The sequence below is a fragment of the Oryzias melastigma genome, linkage group LG17, assembly GCF_002922805.2.
Source record: "Oryzias melastigma strain HK-1 linkage group LG17, ASM292280v2, whole genome shotgun sequence".
In the NCBI taxonomy this organism is placed as follows: domain Eukaryota; kingdom Metazoa; phylum Chordata; class Actinopteri; order Beloniformes; family Adrianichthyidae; genus Oryzias; species Oryzias melastigma.
The window spans coordinates 1,106,189-1,117,384 of NC_050528.1; the positions used below are offsets into that span (position 1 = coordinate 1,106,189).

General features: G+C 44.4%; 2 protein-coding genes across 2 annotated transcripts in view; both read right to left on the minus strand.

Annotated features, from left to right (window-relative positions):
* sec62 (SEC62 homolog, preprotein translocation factor) overlaps nucleotides 1-2,178 on the minus strand; it is a 10,379-nt gene extending 8,201 nt beyond the window's left edge. The window contains exon 1 of the mRNA XM_024274489.2: nucleotides 1,946-2,178. Coding sequence (XP_024130257.1) covers nucleotides 1,946-2,080 — 135 coding nt within the window. The 5' untranslated portion in view covers nucleotides 2,081-2,178. The remainder of the gene's footprint in view (nucleotides 1-1,945) is intronic.
* A 975-nt stretch (nucleotides 2,179-3,153) lies between these two features.
* On the minus strand, nucleotides 3,154-8,996 carry samd7 (sterile alpha motif domain containing 7). The gene is made up of 8 exons (XM_024274484.2): nucleotides 8,861-8,996; nucleotides 8,662-8,785; nucleotides 8,076-8,200; nucleotides 7,923-8,004; nucleotides 6,467-7,128; nucleotides 6,285-6,400; nucleotides 6,109-6,219; nucleotides 3,154-3,992 (listed from the first exon to the last, which is right to left on the minus strand). Exons 1-8 carry the CDS (start codon nucleotides 8,961-8,963, stop codon nucleotides 3,753-3,755), a joined length of 1,563 nt encoding a protein of 520 aa, XP_024130252.1. The 5' UTR covers nucleotides 8,964-8,996; the 3' UTR covers nucleotides 3,154-3,752.
* Between the last annotated feature and the right edge of the window lie 2,200 nt (nucleotides 8,997-11,196).

Genomic DNA, 11,196 nt, shown 5'->3' on the forward strand with positions numbered 1-11,196 from the left:
AAATCCATATAATAGATGAGCCGACGCCAACTTGAAACAGTCAAAAGTCCATCAGAGTGAGACAGATTGTCCCGTCACTCGCCGTTCGTCCCATCACTCGTTCGCTCTGCTGCCAGCGAGCTTCAACCACAGGAAAACTCTGGTTCTGACCCACAGCAGAGGACGACTGACCAGAACGCGGTTCAGTTTAGAGAAGCTGGTTATCAATCGATCACCTTCCTGCACCAGATGAGGAAAATCCTCCTGGTAGAGAAGTTTTGATCCAAATGAAGCTTCTTCTGTGGTCAATTCCAGACTATAAACTCATTCGTTAGAGGAGCTGAGTCAGACTGGAGGCCACGTTATGTCATTCCCGAGTCTAAGGGGCAAACCCACTCCGCTCACGGCCATCAGCACATCCACAAGATAAGACACCAAGACTGTTAAGTGGTTGAATAACTGCAGTCTGACCTCAAACACAGAAAAGTGGTTTTTCATGTAACTGATATTTAGATCGTAACTAGACCAGAATGTGGAGGTGCAAGCAGACGGCATCTTCATCTGAACCGCTCAGATTCTACTTTCACTCATTTCAGCTGTGAAATATAATAAACTGATTAAAGAGCTCCTCTTACCTTTAAATCCAAACGTTTCTCACCTCTAGAAACCAGAAACACCTTCAGATTAAAAGAATGAGACGGCAAGAGCTTCTAAAGAAATGCAGATAAAACCCACAGAAGATAAATACTGTGTGGATGGTAAACGTGTGTCTGCATGAAGGAGTTCATAAAAACATCTGACAGACATCCATCCTACCTGTGCCTCAGGTAATACTGCAGGGGTGTCTAGTATGACAGGTTAACCACCATATGCATTGGGAGTATCTTTATGACACAGAAAAGACACAGAAAAGACGCCTCTTCATCATCTGTTTTGAGCTGTTTTAGGTCAATTCTCAGTCAAACTCCTGTTTGATTGTTTGAGCTAAATTATTTGATTTAAAAACAGCTGATTTTTATGACTGAAGTAATAACTGTATCACTATCAGAAAGTTTGAACTTGTTGAACTGTAGGTTTTAACTGTGGTTTGACCTGAACTCCATCAACACCAGCAGACCTCAGGAGGATGCTGATGAAAGCAGGAAGTGAAGCCTCATCCCTTTCACAATAAAACAGTAAACGCACGACTACAGCTCCTCCATCTGAATACAACTCCTGCCTTTTTAATTATTAATCTACTTTAATACAAGTTCAGTAAAACTACTCCTAAAATACTCCTTTAAGTGACGGTAACTTAACTACCCTCCTCTGATAAATAACCAGAATATTACTTTGAAAAGTTGTCCCGTCCGGACTGAGCAGTAAACTCGGTTAAAATGTCTTCGGCTCAGACCGTCACCGAACTCCAAACATCTGCCTCGAGATGCTGCGGGACTCCGTTACATGACGTTACACGCCGTTACGTTACATGCAGTGATGCGGCAGCCGGAAGAACCTGCAGCCGCTTTACGGTCACCGGAGCGCGGCGTCGGGGGCCGGATGGAGGTGGTCAGAGAGCCGCAAGGGAGCCAACCCCGCCGAACGGTAACGACGAGGAGCAGAACGGACGGAGTCCACGTTATGTAAACACGGCCGAGAGCTGACGCAGCTGTCGGCCTGAAGACGGGTCCGTCCGGTCCGGAAGAGCAAAGCTGACGGCTCCGGCGAGGGGTCCGGGTCCACGAGCGGCCCGCCGCGGGAAAGCACCGCCACGCTTCGGGGAACGTTAAGAAATAAAAACTCGGGGATCGGCTAAAGCTAGCTGCCGTTAGCCGCCGCCCGCTCCATCCCCGCGCGGACGGTGACGCGGCTGCCGCGCGGGAACCGGTGACGCGGCTGCCGCGCGGGAACCGGCGCCGCGGTTTTTACTGAGAACACTGAGAAAAAGTCGAGGAGCAAAAGTGAAGCTCGGGTGAAGAGGAGTTACCTGAATCCGCTTCTTGTGCCTCCTGCGTTCCGCCATGATCCTCCAACTCAGCTCCTCCGTGCGCGAGACGGCGCACGCGCGGCAAGTATCGCGAGAGTTGGGAGGTCTGACTAACCTAGAAAAGAGGTTTGACATCAAACTGCAGCTTCTTTCCCCTTCCTGCTGAGTATTTGTGATGCAGGAAAATCTTGATCTCTTCTGCGGGATCTGGAATTTACCGGTGTTAATGTCATAAACCGAACAAGCATCTCAAAATAATTAAAGTGATTTAAAGTTTTCATGATGTTTTATGATATTGACCAAAAAAACAACTGAGTTGATGAACCAGGTTACATTTTATCCGGTTCATCCCAGCTGAAAAAACACAGGAAGGACATCCGGCGTAAAACGGACAAACCACCTGTGTGAATCGGTGAAATCAGATTCACTGATGCAATTCCTGAAGGAATGTCCGTTCATCCATCCATTCTTCTGTCCATCCATCCATCCATCCCTACATATGTCCGTTCATCCATCCATCCATCCATCCATCCCTACATATGTCCGTTCATCCATCCATCCATCCATCCGTCCGTCCGTCCGTCCGTCCGTCCGTCCGTCCGTCCGTCCGTCCGTCCGTCCGTCCGTCCGTCCATCCATCCATCCATCCATCCATCCATCCATCCATCCATCCATCCCTACATATGTCCGTTCATCCATCCATCCATCCATCCATCCATCCATCTTTCCGTCCGTCCGTCCATCCATCCATCCCTACATATGTCCGTTCATCCATCCATCCATCCATCCGTCCATCCATCCATCCATCTATCCATCCATCCGTCCATCTTTCCATCTGTCCATCCATCCTTCCATTCTCAGAACCTGTTGCAGTTTTTTTGAGGTGACAGGGTTGCTGGAGCCTATCCCAGCTACTCTTGGGTAAAGTGTGTTGCAGGGGGTATGTAACCCCACCCACTCCACCTGGGGTCAATTTTGAGACTCTACTGAACCTGTGAAGCGTTTTTGGACTGTGGGAAGAAACCAGAGAAAACCCTCTCATGCATGAGGAGAACGTCCAGACTCCACACAGAGAAGACCCAGCCGGGATCTGGACCTTGTTGCTGTGAGAGTTCTAACCATTACTGCACCGTGTGGGTCATGAAACACATTCTTTAAACAAAAATATGTGACTGGTAAAAAAAACTGCTTCAGGACTAAAAAAAAATGAGCAGCCAGCAGGTCAAAAAACTAACCTTAAATTCAAACGTGATAATTTTTTATGGAAAAGTAATAAAGTTTATTCCTGAACAGGAAAAAAGTTAAATATGACCAAATATTTCTTAGTGTTCACCTAAACATGTTATTTATATTGGAGTTCTACAGACACTGTGAATTTACTTAAATAGAAGCACTTATTACTCAAAAGCTTTATCACAATTACATGTTGTCTTTTTCAAAAGTCCAACTCATTATTAACACTCTGTTACTGAAGGAACGTTTCCTATATGAAAAACAACTAATGTGTTTACTGTCCATCAAAAGCAAAAGTTATGAAACATCTGACATAAAAAACGATATACAGTCTGGTATGAGTGTTTAAATGTTTGATTCTGACAGAAAACTACAGTTAGGAGAAGTTTCCAGATGAAAAAGACAAAATAAAATAAAACAACTCAAATCCTCCGTATCACAAAGTATGTACACGCGTGTCAAAAACAGCTGGTTTGGTAGAACATGGACCTAAAAGCATGAAAACGTCTTTAACTGGATTGACCCCAGAAACACAGTGAGGCAGAACTCGGTTCTGTTCGGTTCCGGCTCATAGCTAGGGGTTCTCGCTGCCGGCTGACGGAGGGGACGGGTTCTCGGCCTCGTGGAGATGCTCCATGGACTTGAGGAGGTCGGGGTCTCTCGGGGAGGCCATCATGTCCTCGCTGTTGCAGTTGACCGGGGAGCCCATGTCGGGGGTGCGGTCGCCGGGCTTCTCGGTGGGGGGCTGCAGGGCGGCGGTGGTGGGGAGGGGCAGGTTCATCATGTACAGCATGCTGCCCATGCGCTTGGAGACCTGCAGAGCAACGGTCAGATGTTAGCATCACTTTGATCCTGCAGTGGTGGATGAGAGGATCTAATATTCTTCACCAAAACTACAAATCCAAGAAGATGCTAGCTGTTTTTGATAACTTTGGCTGTTTTCAGTTTTTTTGGCTAATTTGGCATTCAAATATTATTTTAGTTGGCTATCGGCTTCAGCATTTTCAGCAATCAATTTAAGCATCTTCAGCTATCATCACTAGCATCTTCGGCGACCAAATTCAGCTTACAGCATTCACACCAGCATTACATTAAATATTTCTGCTGCTGCTTCCATGTGGATCCACTTTTTACTTCAATATCTAGGAGAGTCGGTAGAAAGGATTTTGTCCAGGTGAGGAGATTTTCTTCATATGAAGTTTCTTTCATGATTTCTTCCTTTGTTTTATTTTTTAAATTATGCTAAATGTCCACAGATCTAAAACACTCATCTCAGGAATGTGGGGTTCAGGTTTTTGTTGGTCTAGATCGGATGTCTGCAACCTTTAGGGGCCATTTAGGTCAGTTTCTTCCTGACCCAAACCCAACAACAGCTGCAAAGCTGCTTCACTGTTTGGAAAAATAAACTCAAACTCAATCGCACAAGAGGCCAAAATCCAAAACATACCTGAGGTCGCGGGCCGAACAGGATAAACATTTATTGAACACTCTAAAACTACATTTTTAAAACTTTAAAACCGTAACTTTTAACATAATTATGAACTAGATATATAGCATTACCTGTGATAATGTTAGTGTGAATGCTGGAAGATGAATTTGGCTGCTGAAGATGCTGAAATTGATAGTGAGCTAAAATATTAGTTTAATGCTAAATTAGTCTAAAAAAATAGGTTAGCCAAAACAGCTAGCATGTAGCTGAAAAATAGCAAAACTTTGAAATAGCCTAAATGTGGAAAGAAACCCCAAAGTAGCTAAAACAGCTAGCATGTAAATATTAGCCTAATTAGAAACAGTCTAAATAATGTTTAAAAAAAGCCTAAATTAGCCAAAAACAGCTAGCATGTAGCTGAAATATTAGCTAAACTCCAAAATAGTCCAAAAAGCTAGCAGAATGCTAATTTTTAAAACTTAAAAACTGTAACTTTTTAACATAATTATGAATAATAAAAATGCAGGAAAATTATTCCTGAATAAATCAACTTAAACCTTAAATAACTTTCAATATTTTACTCTCCATAAAAATATATTTTGTCAAAATTATACAAGTCAGAAATGAGCTCAAGATAACATCGGGTCATTAATAACAATCAAATAAAATGATCTGGAGGGCCGGATAGAATCACCCCGAGGGCCGGATCCGGCCCCCGGGCCTTGACTAGTAGATAATAAAAGAGTGGCATGTGTCTCTTGAGCTGGAGGTTGTAGACCCTGGTCCAGGTCATTGACTGTATCTGAGAACTGGACTGAGTGACTCCGCCCCCTCGTGTTCCAAACAGGAAATATATCCAAGAAGCCAAAATCCCATAGACGATTGTAGATAAATAAATAGTTATTTCTCAGTCATTCACTTGGTCAGAATAAACATTCTGGATCTGATACTTTTTTAACATCTTTTTGATAATCCTATTTTTCTTCATGATATTTTTTTCAGCAGTTCAAGTTAGAAACTGACCAATCAGACGTCACAACAGGTGACTACTTTGCACCCATTCGGCCTGCCGTCTGTCGCTCCTCTGTGTTTATGTTTGACTTTAGACGTTTTTTATGCTGATTTGGAGTTTAGCTAACATTACAGCAACACACTAAATATTTTTCCAAAATCGTCATGGATTAGGGATTTTTAGGCAATTGTGCTACAATTTTTCAGAAATTTAGGTCAACCTCAGCGCTCTTTCATAGTTCTTTAACAAAATTTCCGGTCTTTAAATAGCTTTTGCATTTTTAGCAAATCCCCTCAGTATTTAAAGTAAATCACACTATTTTCAGCAAAAAGCTTCAGCATCTTCAGCGACTACTTTCAGCGTAAACATTCACACTCGTATTATTGCAGGTAATACAACTATTCTAGCTCTTTCTGGATTCAGACGATGAGAGTCTTCACCGACACACAGACTGGTTTTTGGACCCCCCCCCTCTGAGGGTCTGTGTACCTGAGAGCGGATCTTCAGAGCTGGACCCAGTTTGAGCCCCAGAGTGTCCAGCAGGTGCTCCTCTGACAGCAGTGGCAGCGTCTCCCCATCGATCATGTGGTCTTTGAAGGTCTGGAGGACACGTCTCATTAGTCCCGCCCCCAGCAGCAGCTGGTGTGTGTGTGGTGGAAACTTACCTGGGCGTACTCTGAACAGGTGGGTATGCTGTTGACAAAGTTGTAGACGTCATTCACCGTCCACTTCCTTATGTCTTCAGGAGCTTCATCCCCGTTCAGGAAGAGGTTTGGTGGACCTTTGAGGCAAACGCGGCGTGTGAGCGGAGCAGGTCACCATGACAGCAGGAAGTTCACCAACTCACCTGGTGGTAAGAAGCCGTTTCCGGGGACCGGGAACATGTAAGGCATCCCGGCCGAGGGATACATGAACTTCTCCTGGAAAGCAGAACACTGGCTGGAGATGTCTTTGTCACCCGCACTCCCATTGGCCACGTCCGAGCATCCGTCCTGAGAGGCGGGGCACGCCTTCCGCAGAGCCGCCTCCCCCTCCTTGTATTTCTTCCTGCCCCCTGTGGGGAGCTCAGGGTCTATTTTGGCCTCTTGGTGCGTCTTGCTGGAGGCGCCCTCCTCCCCGGCGTCCCCCTTCACCTCCATCTCCTTCTCCTCCCCCGACGTGGCCTCCGGGCTCTGCTCCACGCTCTTGTCTTCAGCTTGGCCCTTCAGGTTGGACACGTGGCTCTCTGCCGTCTTGTGAATGGTCGGCCTCCTTCCCGCCCTCCGTCCCCGCTCCCTGTGGAGGGTGCTGATGGGCGGGTAGGGACTGGCTGACATGAGAATGCTGTTGGAGTGAAGCTCATCCAGGGAGGGGCGATGGACGAAGACGTCGTGACCGTCCGGCAGGCGCTGGCGCCCTCTGAACATCAGGGGGTTGGAGGGGTAGGACATGGGGTTGTCGATTCCCATCAACCCTTTCTGGTGGGCGTTCTCCAGCTCCTTCTGATGCAGGATGGCGTTCATCTCCATCCTGAGCGTGAGAGGAAAGCTGTGACTGACGCTCTGAACCCCCTTTTAGGAGGAGACATCGTACTGCACGCTAGGGGTCCCTCGATTAGTCGTCGATTAGTCAACTAATCGAAGACTGATCGAGGACTAATCGACGATTAAAAAAGTCGACGACTAATTTAATAAGTAAATAGACTAATTTTAGGTTAATTTGGACTTTGGCTAATATCTCTGCCACGTGCTAGCTATTTTGGCTAATTTGGACTTTTTAAAAGTTTTTGAGGCTAATTTTGAGCTTAGCTAATATTTCAGCTACATGCTAGTTGTTTTGGCTAACTTTGACTTTTTTAAAGTTTTAGGCTATATTGGAATTTAGCTAACATTTCAGCTGCATGCTATCTATTTCAGCTAATTTAGACTTTTTAGTTTGTTAGACTGTTTTGTAAATTAGCTAATATTTCAGCTACATGCTAGCTATTTTGGCTAACTTTGGCTGTTTTCAGTTTTTTAGGCTAATTTGTCATTCAAATAATATTTTAGCTCACTATCGGCTTGAGCGTTTTCAGATATCAACTTCAGCATTTTTAGCAATCAGTTTTAGCATCTTCAGCTATCGTCACTAGCATCTTCGGCAACCAAATTCTAGAATTACCGCAGGTAATGCTATATATCTAGATTTTAGTTAGTTTGAAGCTAACGATGTGTTTTTTACATCCACTTTGTCCACGATGCAATTGGTTGACTAATCAGAAAAAATAATCAGTGATTTGTCGACTATTAAAATAATGGTTTGTGGCAGCACTACTGCACGCGTACCTGGCTATGTTCTGTTTGTGAAGGAGTTCCTGTCGCCTAGCAACCGTCTCCATGGGCTCTGAGGGCAGGAAGCCGTATCCAGCTAGAAAAACGTAGGAGAAACGTCAACGCAGAGTTTGTGGGGGAGGCGGTCAGGACATGCTTTGTGCTCACCTGGCCCAGGAAACCCCCTCCCAGGTAGGACGTTGGCATGGGGGGGCAGAGGGGGTCCAAGATGAGGTCCCATGTGCATCTGCCTGGCTTCGGAAGCTACCATCTCAGTGGGAGGAACCAACTCTCTGATATAGAACGAAACAGCAAATGGAAAAATTATAACAAGAATCATTTTTAAATCCAGAAATATTCATTGTTTGACAAAGATTTGCAGCAAAAGAGACTGAAAACACAGAGATTAAGATCAAGAGTTGATGTTCTGGACACGCAGCATCAGGAACATCTCAAATAAATACATTTTAATCAATTCAAATTTCATTTTAAATCCATAATTTGGGAAAATTTGCAGAAAAACAAATTTCTGAGATTTATAACAATGCTGTTTTCAAAAAAACCTGAAGCATCCCTTCACCCTTTAACTCCAGAGCTCCAGTCTTCATGTTCTTTGATTTACTGTAACTTTTTTATTGTTAACACGATAATTCCAGTAGATTGTGAAGGAGAAAAGCGGCTTTTCTGTTACATGATGTTGTGTTTAAGCATCACTCAGCTGAAGGAACCTCCCCCTTCCACTGAATGTACAGACCTCTCCATGAAGCGAGGTTCAAACTGCGCTGGGACGCCCTGCAGCCGCTGCTGTCCCTGCGTGAGGATCTGTGGAGCCATGGCCATCTGGTTCCTCATGATCATCTCCTGCCTCTGCCTCAGCTCTGCAGGAGCAGAAGGAGCGTCAAAGGTGTGAGGAGAAGCCCATGATGATGAAGATCCTCAGAAAGGTTTCTCACCTCCAGCAGACATGCCGTTAACCAGTCGGTACCAGTGCTTCTCATCCAGAGTCCCCTGCTCTCCCAGCGCTGTCATCTTCCTCATCTGCTCGCGAGGGGTCATGAGCCAGGTCACGTCCTCTCTGAGACCGCCGCCGGAGACGAAAGGTCGATTACCTTCATCATGAAGAAAGCAGCTGTTTTAGAAAAGTTCCTCATCCTGAGAAACGCTGGATCTGCTTTGTAGTTTCCTCTTATCACCACTAGAGGGCAGCAGTTATCCATCTCAGAGCATCACAGTCACTTTCCTCATAGATAGTTTAATTCCAGCAGAAAATCGGATTTTCAGGTGCAGTTCAATAATAAATCTTACTTAAATCTTACTTTAGCTAATATTTCAGCTACATGCTGATTGTTCTGGCTAATTTAGTTTTTTTTTCTTTCATTTTTTAAACCATTTTGGAGTTTAGCTAATATTTCACCCACATGCTAGTTGTTATGGCTATTTTTTCTGTTTTTTAAGCTTTTAGGGGGTTTAATTAATATTTCAGCCACATGTTAGTTGTTATGACAAATTGGGCTTTTGAAATCTTTTAAGCTATTTGGAGTTTAGCTAATATTTCTGCAACATGCCAATTTTCATGGCTAATTAGGTCTTTTTTCTCTTTTTTAGGTTATTTTGGAGTTTAGCTATTATTTCATTCAGCTACATGCTTTGACTAATTTAGGTTTTTTTTCAGTTTTTTTAAGCTATTTAGGAGTTCAGCCAATATTTCTGCTACTTGCTAATTGTTAGAGCAAATTTAAATTTTCTTTCAGTTTTTTCAGGCTATTTTGGAGTTTTGCTAATATTTCAGCTACATTTCAATTTAAGTATCTTCATCTGTCACCACTAGCGTCTTCAGCGGCCACATTCATCTTACAGCATTCACACTAGGATTATCGCAGGTAATTCTATATTTCTAGTTGTAAAACAGCCGTTCTGAAACGATAACGGCAACAGAGTCTGTCCGTGTGTGCACGAGCACGTGCACGCTCATCTTATTGTTCTTGGCTGAGCTGTGCACACCCGCACAATCGACTTAGACACCTCCAATTAGCCTTCTACTCTGCAGGAAATCCCATTACAAAAATATGATACTGTAAACCTCACAATAATCCGCTGCAGATAATCCAAGGTCGTCCTGCAGCAGCAACCTGCAGACACCCCCACCGATAATCTGACCCTCATTAAAACACTCCATCAGGGGTGAACTGGGCTCTATGTTCTGCCCCTCCCCCAGACAAATGCTGATATGAGACCCCCCCCCCCTTGGTTCTCTGCATCATCCACACCCCCCAGGTTCCTCCAGAACCCGTGTAATCTGAGGGCTGTAATCCTCCTGTTAGCCCTGCCACAGTCTGCCGCCTGCATCTGCTGACCTTCCTGACCGTCCCCACCTTCCAGGCCCCCGCTCCCCCCGAGGATCCTATTAGCTAAGTCCGAGCTATACAGCACTTTAAAGGGATGTGTTGGAGGTAATCCGCACGTTTAGCGTTTTACCCTCAGCAAACCTTGCCAGTAAGCATCCCGAACAATACACCTCCAAGTGCTAAGCCTATTAGCCCCCATTAGCTCCCTGGATGTCCTAAAAACACCTTGGGGATAAATCTGGGGATGCAATCGGTTTATGTGGAGCTATGTGGCGCAAACACATGCCGCCTTTGCCTGCCTCCCTCCAGAGTCACGGCCGCTAACATCAGCAAAGGAGGAGGAAGGTTCCCCTCGCTGCTGTGGAGGAGGTTCCTCAGACCTCCTCATGTTCTGAGCGGTGAACAGGAGGAGGTCTGAGGAACCTCCTCGTGTTCCTCAGACCTCCTCATGTTCTGAGCGGTGAACATGGGGAGGTCTTGAAGTTTGAGAGGAGGAACTTTTATAGTCACAGGCTGATTCCTGGGGATTCATTCGTTCAACTCCAGTTCAACTGATTTTCTCTTCCTGTTGATCGTGTCGTTATTTTATATTTTTAGATGAAGGTCTTCGTAATGTTGTAGTTATTTTTATTGAGTAAAACATACGATGGGTATTGATAGTAATTTCCAGAATCAATTTGATTCCGATTTTCTTTAGATTCTTTTGATCCACTCAAGTCTATAAAATTTTGAGTTAATACATTCGTGTATAAATACATTAATAATCTAAATATTGTTTGAAGATTTCCATATTAATCTGATCCACTTCACATACTGTAATATAAATAATGAGATCGTTAATATCAGAGTGTTACATGTGTAGCCCTTTTTTACTCATGTAGTAAATGAGTGGGCTCCGGGTTCGTCTTCTCTCATCAAGTTTATTTAAACGTTAAGAAGTATAT

What these genes read in the sequence shown, in the direction of transcription:
- samd7 (XM_024274484.2), bottom strand. Translation starts at nt 8,963, where the DNA reads ATGACCCCTCGCGAGCAGATGAGGAAGATGACAGCGCTGGGAGAGCAG. An exon ending in CCTGTTCAGAGTACGCCCAG is followed by an intron (nt 6,220 to 6,284) that starts GTAAGTTTCCAC and finishes CGTGTCCTCCAG; the next exon opens with ACCTTCAAAGACCACATGAT. An exon ending in CTCTGAAGATCCGCTCTCAG is followed by an intron (nt 3,993 to 6,108) that starts GTACACAGACCC and finishes GTTGCTCTGCAG; the next exon opens with GTCTCCAAGCGCATGGGCAG.